Source organism: Leuresthes tenuis, unplaced genomic scaffold (genome assembly GCF_036924035.1).
Source record: "Leuresthes tenuis unplaced genomic scaffold, fLeuTen1.0.hap1 SCAF_20, whole genome shotgun sequence".
In the NCBI taxonomy this organism is placed as follows: domain Eukaryota; kingdom Metazoa; phylum Chordata; class Actinopteri; order Atheriniformes; family Atherinopsidae; genus Leuresthes; species Leuresthes tenuis.
The window spans coordinates 5,794,172-5,808,236 of NW_027325374.1; the positions used below are offsets into that span (position 1 = coordinate 5,794,172).

Consider the following 14,065-nt stretch of genomic DNA (forward strand, 5'->3'; position numbering starts at 1 on the left):
GGTGTAACAATTAACCCAGGAAACCTCATGTGAATGCATGTGTTTTACTCTCCTTCATTGTTGGTTTGGACTGTTCAGTGGACTCTGAAGAATGAGTTCACTTGTTCACACCCGGCTCTGTTTATGAATGAAATCCATCAAACTGAGCAGTTTTCTGGCCACAGGCTTGTCTTTGACACAGAAAGGCTCGATGACCTACACATTTCCACTTTGGAATACAGAAAATCAGGAATCGTTGCTTTTGGTCCCAAAAACCGTAGAAACTCACTCTCTCTAGAACTTTATCGAGTCATTGTTGAGCCGGATTTGTCTTTTATTTCTCACATTAAACAAGCCTCAGTAGAGGCTTCCTTTCACATGTGAAACATCACCAAAATCAACAGAATCGTCTCCCAAACTGATGCTGTAAAACTGGCTCATGAGTGTGTGACATGTAAGCTGGACCACTACAGTGGCTGCGATGATCTTTTAGTTTGTCCAAAATGCAGTTGTTTTGATCTTTTCTTTTCTTTTCCTTTTTAAAATGTTCATCTTTTGCCCCAGCTGTATGTTTAAGTATGTTTAAGTCTGGCTTTTCCTCTGTAAAGCTATTCGGGTTACACTTGTGTTTGAAAGGTGCCACATGGTGTTAATTATGGAGTTTTGTCATTATTGAGTTCATTACTGAAATCTCGGCTGAATTAATATCGACATGTTTATTGTTTGATTGAATCAAATCAAAAGAAAGTCTTTGCCTTTGTTTATGTAACAAGAATAAAAAGAAGAAGATATTTCTGATAAGAGCAATCATCTTTAATCAACATGATAAATATAATAAATAGCACATTTTCATAATGCAGATTTAAGAATAAATTCACACACTGAAGAACAACATGATAAATAAATAAATAAATAAAATACAAAAAATAAATAGATAGATAGGTATTTAAATAAGAATAAATTAAAAGACAAATAGACTAACTCATCCTTCATGTGACAGACAGATAACAGACAGAGTTTAGTTTGCAGCCAGTAAAGATGCAACCAGCTGGTCTATTTCCATCAGGTGGGCTGTGATTTCCTCCCTGATCATCTCCCAGGCTTCAGCACTGTGACCCTGCAGACACAACAGTGTTCAATCATTATCATCACAATATGCTGCTAACCTAAAACACCACTTCTATAAGAGGAGAATGAGTTAAACTAACGGAGACTTACCATTTTCTTCAGGATGTGGTTTGACAGTCTCTTGAAATGCATGTGCAGCTTTGTGTTCTTCTTCTTGTGGCCGTGGCTCCCAATCTGAATGAATTACAAGGTTGGAAGTCATGTAAAGATGATCATTTCTCAAATAATCTGTTTACATCTGTCAGAACTTAAGTTATATTGAATGTGATAAACCTCTCAGCTCAGAGGAGTGAATGAGGGTGAACTTACACAGGAGTGAAGTTCATCCGCCTGTTTGTTCACAACATTGAGAAAGTTCTCCACTGTGCTCTCCTCCCACGATGAAGAGCTGTAATCATCATCAAACAGGGCGCACACCTCCTTCAGAGCCTGAGCTGCCAAAGCAAGTTTATCCTCAGCCTGGAAGACGAAGGAGAAGAAGGAGAACAGTGACAGATTAGTACATTCATACTGCTTTGTCATGATTTCTTATGTTTTGCGTTTACAGTCACAGGAAACAGCAGGTGAGGCTGACTCACTGATGCTTTGGACGCCTGGCTGTACAGATGAAGAGGGAAGGCCACGGTGTTCTCCTCCTCAGCATCCCCAGTGCTGTTAGTGGAATTATTAACCTGCACACACACATCATGAGATGAAGCTAACGAACACAAACAGACTAAATGGATGAAAAAGTCATTTAAACTGCAGATCGGGACACTTACCATCATTTCTATTAGATCCAACGACTGTTCACTGAACTGTCTGAATTTATGATCCATCCATCTGCAGCTCAGAGAGGAGCCTGAGCTGCACAGAGCGAGGAACAGGCAAGCGAAGAAGACCCTGCTGAGCATTTTCAAATACGTTCAAATCGTCTTTGTAGGAAGTCAACTCGGATGGTGTTGTGTTGGAGCAGACTTGCAGAGGCTCTTTTAAAGCAGAGCGCACATATTTCATTTTCCTCACCGAACGCCAATTGCGGGTTTACCACCGCAGGTGAAATATGTCACACATGGCAGGGGTATTTCTGCACCTGTAGCCTATAATCCATATTAAACTGCTGCAGAGTAAATATAGCGAAAGTCTGTTCTTAATGTAAAACACAATATATACCACATAAAAGAGCACATTAACCCCTGCATAAAACTGATGTCTGTAATTTTTCATAATTTATTGATGGAAGGAAGATGTGGATCTGTTAGAGGCTTTCAGCTAGTTTAACTCAAGGCTGCACGTGATTAATTAATTCAAACTAAAACTATCACGAAACAGTTTGAATTGCATCATTCCCTCTTTTGTGAATGAACATTCTTTCATCATGAACTACAGGTGTGAGAGCACCGAAGTGTCCAATAGGAGCCGCACAGGGGAAAGTTTCCGCAAAGTGAAAACGAAACTCAGAGACTGCGTCCCGCTCTCTTGTGGCTCATTCGTCAGAATCCATCGGTGATATTTCACATTGTTTTAACCTGGAACATGCAGCTTTAGCGTGAGAAACAAGTATCCTGAAGAAATCATGTTTCATCTCACCTGTCAATGAACAGATTAGAACATAAATCTCTTTTATTTATATGTCACTTCCACACATCCAGGCTTTCTTGTCATCTTTTTAAATGTTCTTGAACAATAGTTCTCCAGGCTGTCTGAAGGTCTTTCATGTCTTCATTTGGACATTGGCTGCTTTTTTCACCCATTCTTTGTCCAGTCCATGGACTTGACTATTTGTTTACGCTGACCTTTAAATCATTCCTGCGTCAGAAAGGCACCTAACTCAAGGGATGAACTTTTTTTTGTCCACAAATAACATAAAACTGAGCAAACAACTACGTTTTCCCGGTAATATTTAAAGAATTGAGACTGAAGAATCATCACGCAGTGTTTTCTATGATTTTATATGTTTGAGTTTATATGTTTATTCTTTTATAGTATTTCATTCGGGTTTTTTCTTGTTATCAGGAGTACTTTTGTGAACGTCATAACTTTATGTTGTAATAATGTACATATGCATTTATCCTCTGGCATGAATGGTATTTTATTAGTTTACACATTGTTTGAATCTGAAAGGTGGCATTTCACCTGCGGTGGTAAACCCGCAATTGGCGTTCGGTGAGGAAAATGAAATATGTGCGCTCTGCTTTAAAAGAGCCTCTGCAAGTCTGCTCCAACACAACACCATCCGAGTTGACTTCCTACAAAGACGATTTGAACGTATTTGAAAATGCTCAGCAGGGTCTTCTTCGCTTGCCTGTTCCTCGCTCTGTGCAGCTCAGGCTCCTCTCTGAGCTGCAGATGGATGGATCATAAATTCAGACAGTTCAGTGAACAGTCGTTGGATCTAATAGAAATGATGGTAAGTGTCCCGATCTGCTGTTTAAATGACTTTTTCATCCATTTAGTCTGTTTGTGTTCGTTAGCTTCATCTCATGATGTGTGTGTGCAGGTTAATAATTCCACTAACAGCACTGGGGATGCTGAGGAGGAGAACACCGTGGCCTTCCCTCTTCATCTGTACAGCCAGGCGTCCAAAGCATCAGTGAGTCAGCCTCACCTGCTGTTTCCTGTGACTGTAAACGCAAAACATAAGAAATCATGACAAAGCAGTATGAATGTACTAATCTGTCACTCTTCTTCTTCTTCTTCTTCTTCTTCTTCTTCTTCTTCCAGGCTGAGGATAAACTTGCTTTGGCAGCTCAGGCTCTGAAGGAGGTGTGCGCCCTGTTTGATGAGGATTACAGCTCTTCATCGTGGGAGGAGAGCACAGTGGAGAACTTTCTCAATGTTGTGAACAAACAGGCGGATGAACTTCACTCCTGTGTAAGTTCACCCTCATTCACTCCTCTGAGCTGAGAGGTTTATCACATTCAATATAACTTAAGTTCTGACAGATGTAAACAGATTATTTGAGAAATGATCATCTTTACATGACTTCCAACCTTGTAATTCATTCAGATTGGGAGCCACGGCCACAAGAAGAAGAACACAAAGCTGCACATGCATTTCAAGAGACTGTCAAACCACATCCTGAAGAAAATGGTAAGTCTCCGTTAGTTTAACTCATTCTCCTCTTATAGATGTGGTGTTTTAGGTTAGCAGCATATTGTGATGATAATGATTGAACACTGTTGTGTCTGCAGGGTCACAGTGCTGAAGCCTGGGAGATGATCAGGGAGGAAATCACAGCCCACCTGATGGAAATAGACCAGCTGGTTGCATCTTTACTGGCTGCAAACTAAACTCTGTCTGTTATCTGTCTGTCACATGAAGGATGAGTTAGTCTATTTGTCTTTTAATTTATTCTTATTTAAATACCTATCTATCTATTTATTTTTTGTATTTTATTTATTTATTTATTTATCATGTTTTTCTTCAGTGTGTGAATTTATTCTTAAATCTGCATTATGAAAATGTGCTATTTATTATATTTATCATGTTGATTAAAGATGATTGCTCTTATCAGAAATATCTTCTTCTTTTAATTCTTGTTACATAAACAAAGGCAAAGACTTTCTTTTGATTTGATTCAATCAAACAATAAACATGTCGATATTAATTCAGCCGAGATTTCAGTAATGAACTCAATAATGACAAAACTCCATAATTAACACCATGTGGCACCTTTCAAACACAAGTGTAACCCGAATAGCTTTACAGAGGAAAAGCCAGACTTAAACATACTTAAACATACAGCTGGGGCAAAAGATGAACATTTTAAAAAGGAAAAGAAAAGAAAAGATCAAAACAACAGCATTTTGGACAAACTAAAAGATCATCGCAGCCACTGTAGTGGTCCAGCTTACATGTCACACACTCATGAGCCAGTTTTACAGCATCAGTTTGGGAGACGATTCTGTTGATTTTGGTGATGTTTCACATGTGAAAGGAAGCCTCTACTGAGGCTTGTTTAATGTGAGAAATAAAAGACAAATCCGGCTCAACAATGACTCGATAAAGTTCTAGAGAGAGTGAGTTTCTACGGTTTTTGGGACCAAAAGCAACGATTCCTGATTTTCTGTATTCCAAAGTGGAAATGTGTAGGTCATCGAGCCTTTCTGTGTCAAAGACAAGCCTGTGGCCAGAAAACTGCTCAGTTTGATGGATTTCATTCATAAACAGAGCCGGGTGTGAACAAGTGAACTCATTCTTCAGAGTCCACTGAACAGTCCAAACCAACAATGAAGGAGAGTAAAACACATGCATTCACATGAGGTTTCCTGGGTTAATTGTTACACCACCAGTTTTTCTGAACATTTTGACCCAAACATTTCAAACTATGATAAAACAACTCAGTTTGGTGGGACTGACTTAAATGTATTGAGTGAGTTACTACCTTTTTCGGAAAAGCAACATAGCTTTTATGCTATTATAGCATTATAATGAAAGGAAGATGTGAGTCTGTCAGAGGCTTTCAGGTTCCTTGTTTATCTCAACGCTGCACGTGATTAATTAATTCAAACTAAAACTATCATGAAACAGTTTGAATTGCATCATTCCCTCTTTTGTGAATGAACATTCTTTCATCATGAACTACAGGTGTGAGAGCACCGAAGTGTCCAATAGGAGCCGCACAGGGGAAAGTTTCTTAATTTTTATTTTCTTAAAAAATTTTTTAATGCAACCCTTTTTCCCCTTCTTTTAAAGTGCAGATTAATGGTTTAAGAGACAGGGTTCGAGCATCTCTGTGATTTGGGAAGAGTCAGACCAGGCTGTGCGGGTGAAGTAATTCTAACAGTGTTTTACTCAAAGCAGAACTAAAGCGTGTGAATCCGTCTAAATCTGTTCTCTCTGTGGTGTTGAACTGCTGTGAGACTGAAACAGAGACAAAGGAGCGGAGGTAGTAAAGGTAAATAAACTGAGGGCAAAACGATATCAGAGGCAGCAAAGATGAGCGATGACCTCGATGTCTGCACATCTTTTGATGCTTGACGAGATAATGAATAGATAAGAGTTTAATTCATTGCTTTTAAACAGAAATATGTGGCAAATTGATGTTTTTAATTGTGATCCTGCAGATTGGTGTGTGCACTTCACTGTTGGTGATATTTTCAATAAACAACTGAGAAATAATTGAATAGAAATCTGTTCTGCGTGTGTCTGACCTGATCCATCACAAAAAGTTCATTCCACCCTTCAGTTTATGTAGAAGGAATAAAACCACATTTCTGATGGCTGTAAGAGGTGTTCATTTTATTGGCTGGTACAGCGAAGACAGAGGAAAAATATTCTGGTTTTCTTCATACAAATTTAGAAAATAAATAAAAGAAACAGAAAAATAAATAGTCACTCAGTCATTCAATAAATAAATAGATTAAATATACTGTACATAAATTAGCAGAACTGCATAAAAGACTAACTCATCCTTCATGTGACAGACAGATAGCAGACAGAGTTTAGTTTGCAGCCAGTAAAGATGCAACCAGCTGGTCTATTTCCATCAGGTGGGCTGTGATTTCCTCCCTGATCATCTCCCAGGCTTCAGCACTGTGACCCTGCAGACACAACAGTGTTCAATCATTGTCATCACAATATGCTGCTAACCTAAAACACCACATCTATGAGAGGAGAATGAGTTAAACTAACGGAGACTTACCATTTTCTTCAGGATGTGGTTTGACAGTCTCTTGAAATGCATGTGCAGCTTTGTGTTCTTCTTCTTGTGGCCGTGGCTCCCAATCTGAATGAATTACAAGGTTGGAAGTCATGTAAAGATGATCATTTCTCAAATAATCTGTTTACATCTGTCAGAACTTAAGTTATATTGAATGTGATAAACCTCTCAGCTCAGAGGAGTGAATGAGGGTGAACTTACACAGGAGTGAAGTTCATCCGCCTGTTTGTTCACAACATTGAGAAAGTTCTCCACTGTGCTCTCCTCCCACGATGAAGAGCTGTAATCATCATCAAACAGGGCGCACACCTCCTTCAGAGCCTGAGCTGCCAAAGCAAGTTTATCCTCAGCCTGGAAGACGAAGGAGAAGAAGGAGAACAGTGACAGATTAGTACATTCATACTGCTTTGTCATGATTTCTTATGTTTTGCGTTTACAGTCACAGGAAACAGCAGGTGAGGCTGACTCACTGATGCTTTGGACGCCTGGCTGTACAGATGAAGAGGGAAGGCCACGGTGTTCTCCTCCTCAGCATCCCCAGTGCTGTTAGTGGAATTATTAACCTGCACACACACATCATGTGATGAAGCTAACGAACACAAACAGACTAAATGGATGAAAAAGTCATTTAAACTGCAGATCGGGACACTTACCATCATTTCTATTAGATCCAACGACTGTTCACTGAACTGTCTGAATTTATGATCCATCCATCTGCAGTTCAGAGAGGAGCCTGAGCTGCACAGAGCGAGGAACAGGCAAGCGAAGAAGACCCTGCTGAGCATTTTCAAATACGTTCAAATCGTCTTTGTAGGAAGTCAACTCGGATGGTGTTGTGTTGGAGCAGACTTGCAGAGGCTCTTTTAAAGCAGAGCGCACATATTTCGTTTTCCTCACCGAACGCCAATCGCGGGTTTACCACCGCAGGTGAAATGCCACCTTTCAGATTCAAACAATGTGTAAACTAATAAAATACCATTCATGCCAGAGGATAAATGCATATGTACATTATTACAACATAAAGTTATGACGTTCACAAAAGTACTCCTGATAACAAGAAAAAACCCGAATGAAATACTATAAAAGAATAAACATATAAACTCAAACATATAAAATCATAGAAAACACTGCGTGATGATTCTTCAGTCTCAATTCTTTAAATATTACCGGGAAAACGTAGTTGTTTGCTCAGTTTTATGTTATTTGTGGACAAAAAAAAAGTTCATCCCTTGAGTTAGGTGCCTTTCTGACGCAGGAATGATTTAAAGGTCAGCGTAAACAAATAGTCAAGTCCATGGACTGGACAAAGAATGGGTGAAAAAAGCAGCCAATGTCCAAATAAAGACACGAAAGACCTTCAGACAGCCTGGAGAACTATTGTTCAAGAACATTTAAAAAGATGACAAGAAAGCCTGGATGTGTGGAAGTGAAATATAAATAAAAGAGATTTATGTTCTAATCTGCTCATTGACAGGTGAGATGAAACATTATTTCTTCAGGATACTTGTTTCTCACGCTAAAGCTGCATGTTCCAGGTTAAAACAATGTGAAATATCACCGATGGATTCTGACGAATGAGCCACAAGAGAGCGGGACGCAGTCTCTGAGTTTCGTTTTCACTTTGCGGAAACTTTCCCCTGTGCGGCTCCTATTGGACACTTCGGTGCTCTCACACCTGTAGTTCATGATGAAAGAATGTTCATTCACAAAAGAGGGAATGATGCAATTCAAACTGTTTCGTGATAGTTTTAGTTTGAATTAATTAATCACGTGCAGCCTTGAGTTAAACTAGCTGAAAGCCTCTAACAGATCCACATCTTCCTTCCATCAATAAATTATGAAAAATTACAGACATCAGTTTTATGCAGGGGTTAATGTGCTCTTTTATGTGGTATATATTGTGTTTTACATTAAGAACAGACTTTCGCTATATTTACTCTGCAGCAGTTTAATAGGGATTATAGGCTACAGGTGCAGAAATACCCCTGCCATGTGTGACATATTTCACCTGCGGTGGTAAACCCGCAATTGGCGTTCGGTGAGGAAAATGAAATATGTGCGCTCTGCTTTAAAAGAGCCTCTGCAAGTCTGCTCCAACACAACACCATCCGAGTTGACTTCCTACAAAGACGATTTGAACGTATTTGAAAATGCTCAGCAGGGTCTTCTTCGCTTGCCTGTTCCTCGCTCTGTGCAGCTCAGGCTCCTCTCTGAGCTGCAGATGGATGGATCATAAATTCAGACAGTTCAGTGAACAGTCGTTGGATCTAATAGAAATGATGGTAAGTGTCCCGATCTGCTGTTTAAATGACTTTTTCATCCATTTAGTCTGTTTGTGTTCGTTAGCTTCATCACATGATGTGTGTGTGCAGGTTAATAATTCCACTAACAGCACTGGGGATGCTGAGGAGGAGAACACCGTGGCCTTCCCTCTTCATCTGTACAGCCAGGCGTCCAAAGCATCAGTGAGTCAGCCTCACCTGCTGTTTCCTGTAACTGTAAACGCAAAACATAAGAAATCATGACAAAGCAGTATGAATGTACTAATCTGTCACTGTTCTCCTTCTTCTCCTTCTCCTTCCAGGCTGAGGATAAACTTGCTTTGGCAGCTCAGGCTCTGAAGGAGGTGTGCGCCCTGTTTGATGATGATTACAGCTCTTCATCGTGGGAGGAGAGCACAGTGGAGAACTTTCTCAATGTTGTGAACAAACAGGCGGATGAACTTCACTCCTGTGTAAGTTCACCCTCATTCACTCCTCTGAGCTGAGAGGTTTATCACATTCAATATAACTTAAGTTCTGACAGATGTAAACAGATTATTTGAGAAATGATCATCTTTACATGACTTCCAACCTTGTAATTCATTCAGATTGGGAGCCACGGCCACAAGAAGAAGAACACAAAGCTGCACATGCATTTCAAGAGACTGTCAAACCACATCCTGAAGAAAATGGTAAGTCTCCGTTAGTTTAACTCATTCTCCTCTTATAGATGTGGTGTTTTAGGTTAGCAGCATATTGTGATGATAATGATTGAACACTGTTGTGTCTGCAGGGTCACAGTGCTGAAGCCTGGGAGATGATCAGGGAGGAAATCACAGCCCACCTGATGGAAATAGACCAGCTGGTTGCATCTTTACTGGCTGCAAACTAAACTCTGTCTGCTATCTGTCTGTCACATGAAGGATGAGTTAGTCTTTTATGCAGTTCTGCTAATTTATGTACAGTATATTTAATCTATTTATTTATTGAATGACTGAGTGACTATTTATTTTTCTGTTTCTTTTATTTATTTTCTAAATTTGTATGAAGAAAACCAGAATATTTTTCCTCTGTCTTCGCTGTACCAGCCAATAAAATGAACACCTCTTACAGCCATCAGAAATGTGGTTTTATTCCTTCTACATAAACTGAAGGGTGGAATGAACTTTTTGTGATGGATCAGGTCAGACACACGCAGAACAGATTTCTATTCAATTATTTCTCAGTTGTTTATTGAAAATATCACCAACAGTGAAGTGCACACACCAATCTGCAGGATCACTATTAAAAACATCAATTTGCCACATATTTCTGTTTAAAAGCAATGAATTAAACTCTTATCTATTCATTATCTCGTCAAGCATCAAAAGATGTGCAGACATCGAGGTCATCGCTCATCTTTGCTGCCTCTGATATCGTTTTGCCCTCAGTTTATTTACTTTTAGTACCTCCGCTCCTTTGTCTCTGTTTCAGTCTCACAGCAGTTCAACACCACAGAGAGAACAGATTTAGACGGATTCACACGCTTTAGTTCTGCTTTGAGTAAAACACTGTTAGAATTACTTCACCCGCACAGCCTGGTCTGACTCTTCCCAAATCACAGAGATGCTCAAACCCTGTCTCTTAAACCATTAATCTGCACTTTAAAAGAAGGGGAAAAAAGGTTACATTACAGCACAAAGTTACAGTAATATTTATAGAAAGAAAATGTCGTTTTGGCTTTCGTTTTACACAAGACTCTTTGTATTTTGTGTCTCTTTAATGTTCAGTGAAATATGTTTACGTGTCATTATAAGGATCTTACTTAGATATAAAGTACAAAGTTAGATGTTTAACATATTTACTATTTTCTGGTGTTATTATGTAAAACACAGTAACTTGTTATAGGTGAACAATTTGAAATAATCATGTCACTTCCTTCTAACATGCCATTAATGGCGAATGAGCTCTGCTTCAATAGAAATACAGTTTATGGAAACAAACGTGAGCTCTCAATCCGCAGTGACACTGGGATCATTTCAATGTGCAGTCTTTCATATATGTTGCTGTAGATTCTCAGTCATCCAGGTCATTGTAATCCTAAGAGATTGAATGAGGGCAACTGGACTTTTGGGATCTTGAAGACCTTTCACCTCTCATCTGAAAGGCTTCTTCAGTTATTCAGAGGGTTAACCAGGTCTGTTAACACACTGACTGGCTGTCATTGATTCTCACAGGAGCCTCCTTCTGTGAATTGATTATTCAATTGAACTCTGTTCTTATCCTTTCAAATGTTGAAAGCCCCAACAAAGTTCAAACCAGACCCAAACCTGCATTCCAAATGAACACTTTAGACTTTAATTTAACAGTCTTGCCATACTTTGCATTCACCAACATGAAACCGACCTCAGTCAAAGTCCCCACCCTCAAAATCTATGTTTATTCATGGTTACAGATTTTTTTTCATGCTGTTATACCAAAGAAATTTAATTCTGATGTTTAATAAAATAAGGAAATTCTCTGTAACATGTTTTTGTCCTTCTCTCACATTTTGGATGTTTTATGGCACTAAATCTGTCTCAAACTAATTACGGTTCAAAATATAAAGATAAATATGGCTCATGTTTGCGTTTTTCTTTTGAAAAATAGACCATCACCTTCTCAGGCCTTAAACTTAAAAAAAAAACACAAAAAACACAAAACAAAACAAGAGACGTAATGTCGGTAGGGAGACTTCTTTCTTTTACCCATCTAACACATTAAATCTTTCTGAAGTCCCTGACATGTTTTCTAGCTACACAAAAGGAAGGAGTCAAGCCCAGAGGAGGCATGCTTCACCTTCTCTGTGTTCTCTGTAGCAAAAGAAAAGGAAAACATGTCATGATTTGATTGCGTGTGACAGGTCTCTTTGCAATCTGAGACAATTATATTAAAAAAGCCCACACCATCTTCCTTTATTAATTTATAACAAATCTTTAAAGATGGCTCCACGCAACGAGACCCCGAACAGGATGAGTAGATTCAGAAAAAATGCCTAAACAATTGGAGATGTACTCACTACAGTCACGCTGTATGACCCTATATCGTAAGAAAACAATAAATGAGGCTCAAATGCAATAAAGTTTGATGAAAGAATTATCATCTGTATCATATTCAATGCACAGGGGGAAATGCTCACTTGGTAAACTACGGTTATTTCTACTGTCATCGAAACTCAGAGATATGACACAAATAAGCAAATGCTACCTATCACAAGTTGAAAACAAACTACCAATAACAGTGAAATACGATTGAAAGAATGGACAGACACAAAGGCTGCCTGGTTCTCACGCGCAGGCCGCGCGCTTCAGGGAAAACAACGTGAAATATCACTGACCGTCTCTGAAGAGCTAGAGTCAGAGCGCAGGCCGCAGACTTTCATTTTCTCTTTGCAGGAACTTCCCATTTATAGCACCCAGAAGACACAGTTCATTTAGAGAATTATTATGAATTTACGCAGAATATTTGATTTATTATTAAGAATTAGAGAATTAGAATAAGAATCATTAATTAAAAAAAAAAACTTTTATTGAACAGGGCCACTATAAAAGGCTACCTGTAAAATATCAGTGTACACAAGTTCTGTTCCATTTAATTGAAAGGAGATTCACTTTAAACTTATTGTTTATTTATTAGTTAAAATTATTAACATTTTTCTACAACCTTCTTCTGACTATGCCGCAACAGACAACACCTTCGTTTCCATTACCGCAGAATACATTCTTCCAAGTAAACTCTGAGGAATCTCCTTCAATAACCATCTGTGCTGTTTTCTGCCTATGTTTTATTTTATGTATCAATATCTTATAATGACGTGTTAGTTTTTCCTCTTAATTGTAATGCGAAATAGTCTATGTGACTTTATCACCTGTGCGGTCTGTTGAGGTGAAACCCGCAGGTGACGTTCCGTTGTTACCACCAGGTAGAAGAGGAACATGAAATGAGCTTTAAAAGAGCCGCTGCAGCTCTGCTCCAACAGAACAACTGGACACATCCAACTTCACCTCATACAACGACGACCGGTGCGATACTTTCCAAAGATGCTCAGCAGGGTCTTCTTCGCTTGCCTGTTCCTCGCTCTGTGCAGCTCAGGCTCCTCTCTGAGCTGCAGATGGATGGATCATAAATTCAGACAGTTCAGTGAAAACTCGCTGGTTCTTATAGATATGATGGTGAGTGGACTGTTTAGCACATTCAATGTTTGATTAATTGGCTGTCTGTTTATTTCATGGTATGTGTGTGTTTGGGATGCAGGCGAATCATCACCCCGGTGAGCACACTGAGGTGGCCTTCCCTTACCAACTGTACAGCAAGGCCTCCGAAGCATCGGTGAGTCATCCACATTTAGCCTAAAATGCTCAAAAATATTACTAATATTTGAAAATGCGCCAAATCTCTAACACTGCTGATAGTATTCAGTGGAATGTAATCTGTGACTACTCTTCTTCTTGCAGGCTGAGAATAAACTTGCTTTCGCAGTTCAGGTTCTGCAGGAGGTGTGCGCCCTGTTTGACAAGGATGATGGCTCTTCATCATGGGAGCCGAGCGCGTTGGAGCACTTTCTCAATGTTGTGAACAAACAGGCGGATGAACTTCACTCCTGTGTAAGTGTGATTTGTGATTTTTTTTTGGCCTAGGATCCGTGGCTCCTTCACAGGGAACGCTGATAAGAATAAATTTGCCTTGTGAATACACTGAGGAAAAAGCCAATCTTTGCTTTTGTTATTTAGGCTGGAAGACAGAAGACCAACAGGAGGCTGCATGTGTATTTCAAGAGTCTCTTTGCGCAAATGGTAAGCCTGTCTTTTCATTCCGTAGGACCACTTATCCTCCTCTGTTTCTTACTTCGGTAATGATGCCATTGTTGTGCCTGCAGGGTCACAGTGCTGAAACCTGGGAGCTGATCAGGAGGGAAATCAAAGTTCATCTCATGGAAACAGACAAGCTGGTTACATCTTTACTGACTGCCAACTAAAATCTGTCTGTCACATGAAGGATGAGTTAGTCCATGTGCCTGCATATTTATTTCTCTATT

At 39.4% G+C, this 14,065-nt stretch overlaps 4 protein-coding genes across 4 annotated transcripts; 2 read left to right on the forward strand and 2 right to left on the reverse strand.

Moving 5' to 3' along the window:
* Window positions 1-997: 997 nt before the first annotated feature.
* Window positions 998-2,021, reverse strand: LOC140278328 (interferon a3-like). Its single transcript, XM_072373312.1, has 5 exons — window positions 1,869-2,021; window positions 1,686-1,778; window positions 1,417-1,566; window positions 1,198-1,281; window positions 998-1,096 (listed from the first exon to the last, which is right to left on the reverse strand). Exons 1-5 carry the CDS (start codon window positions 1,998-2,000, stop codon window positions 998-1,000), a joined length of 558 nt encoding a protein of 185 aa, XP_072229413.1. The 5' UTR covers window positions 2,001-2,021.
* A 1,322-nt stretch (window positions 2,022-3,343) lies between these two features.
* Window positions 3,344-4,379, forward strand: LOC140278336 (interferon a3-like). The gene is made up of 5 exons (XM_072373321.1): window positions 3,344-3,496; window positions 3,587-3,679; window positions 3,811-3,960; window positions 4,096-4,179; window positions 4,281-4,379. Exons 1-5 carry the CDS (start codon window positions 3,365-3,367, stop codon window positions 4,377-4,379), a joined length of 558 nt encoding a protein of 185 aa, XP_072229422.1. The 5' UTR covers window positions 3,344-3,364.
* Window positions 4,380-6,533: 2,154 nt separating this feature from the next.
* On the reverse strand, window positions 6,534-7,557 carry LOC140278337 (interferon a3-like). Its single transcript, XM_072373322.1, has 5 exons — window positions 7,405-7,557; window positions 7,222-7,314; window positions 6,953-7,102; window positions 6,734-6,817; window positions 6,534-6,632 (listed from the first exon to the last, which is right to left on the reverse strand). Exons 1-5 carry the CDS (start codon window positions 7,534-7,536, stop codon window positions 6,534-6,536), a joined length of 558 nt encoding a protein of 185 aa, XP_072229423.1. The 5' UTR covers window positions 7,537-7,557.
* A 1,344-nt stretch (window positions 7,558-8,901) lies between these two features.
* Window positions 8,902-14,005, forward strand: LOC140278895 (uncharacterized). Its single transcript, XM_072373982.1, has 10 exons — window positions 8,902-9,033; window positions 9,124-9,216; window positions 9,336-9,485; window positions 9,621-9,704; window positions 9,806-9,895; window positions 13,071-13,202; window positions 13,285-13,359; window positions 13,485-13,640; window positions 13,761-13,823; window positions 13,907-14,005. The coding sequence occupies exons 1-10, from the start codon at window positions 8,902-8,904 to the stop codon at window positions 14,003-14,005; spliced, it is 1,074 nt and encodes a 357-aa protein (XP_072230083.1).
* The last annotated feature ends 60 nt before the right edge of the window (window positions 14,006-14,065 follow it).

Coding starts and splice junctions, on each gene's coding strand:
- LOC140278328 (XM_072373312.1), bottom strand. CDS start 2,000: ATGCTCAGCAGGGTCTTCTTCGCTTGCCTGTTCCTCGCTCTGTGCAGC. Junction 1,779..1,868: donor TGGATCTAATAGAAATGATG/GTAAGTGTCCCG, acceptor GTGTGTGTGCAG/GTTAATAATTCCACTAACAG. Junction 1,282..1,416: donor CGGATGAACTTCACTCCTGT/GTAAGTTCACCC, acceptor TAATTCATTCAG/ATTGGGAGCCACGGCCACAA.
- LOC140278336 (XM_072373321.1), top strand. CDS start 3,365: ATGCTCAGCAGGGTCTTCTTCGCTTGCCTGTTCCTCGCTCTGTGCAGC. Junction 3,497..3,586: donor TGGATCTAATAGAAATGATG/GTAAGTGTCCCG, acceptor GTGTGTGTGCAG/GTTAATAATTCCACTAACAG. Junction 3,680..3,810: donor GCCAGGCGTCCAAAGCATCA/GTGAGTCAGCCT, acceptor TTCTTCTTCCAG/GCTGAGGATAAACTTGCTTT.
- LOC140278337 (XM_072373322.1), bottom strand. CDS start 7,536: ATGCTCAGCAGGGTCTTCTTCGCTTGCCTGTTCCTCGCTCTGTGCAGC. Junction 7,315..7,404: donor TGGATCTAATAGAAATGATG/GTAAGTGTCCCG, acceptor GTGTGTGTGCAG/GTTAATAATTCCACTAACAG. Junction 6,633..6,733: donor ACCACATCCTGAAGAAAATG/GTAAGTCTCCGT, acceptor TTGTGTCTGCAG/GGTCACAGTGCTGAAGCCTG.
- LOC140278895 (XM_072373982.1), top strand. CDS start 8,902: ATGCTCAGCAGGGTCTTCTTCGCTTGCCTGTTCCTCGCTCTGTGCAGC. Junction 9,034..9,123: donor TGGATCTAATAGAAATGATG/GTAAGTGTCCCG, acceptor GTGTGTGTGCAG/GTTAATAATTCCACTAACAG. Junction 9,896..13,070: donor TGGTTGCATCTTTACTGGCT/GCAAACTAAACT, acceptor TACTTTCCAAAG/ATGCTCAGCAGGGTCTTCTT.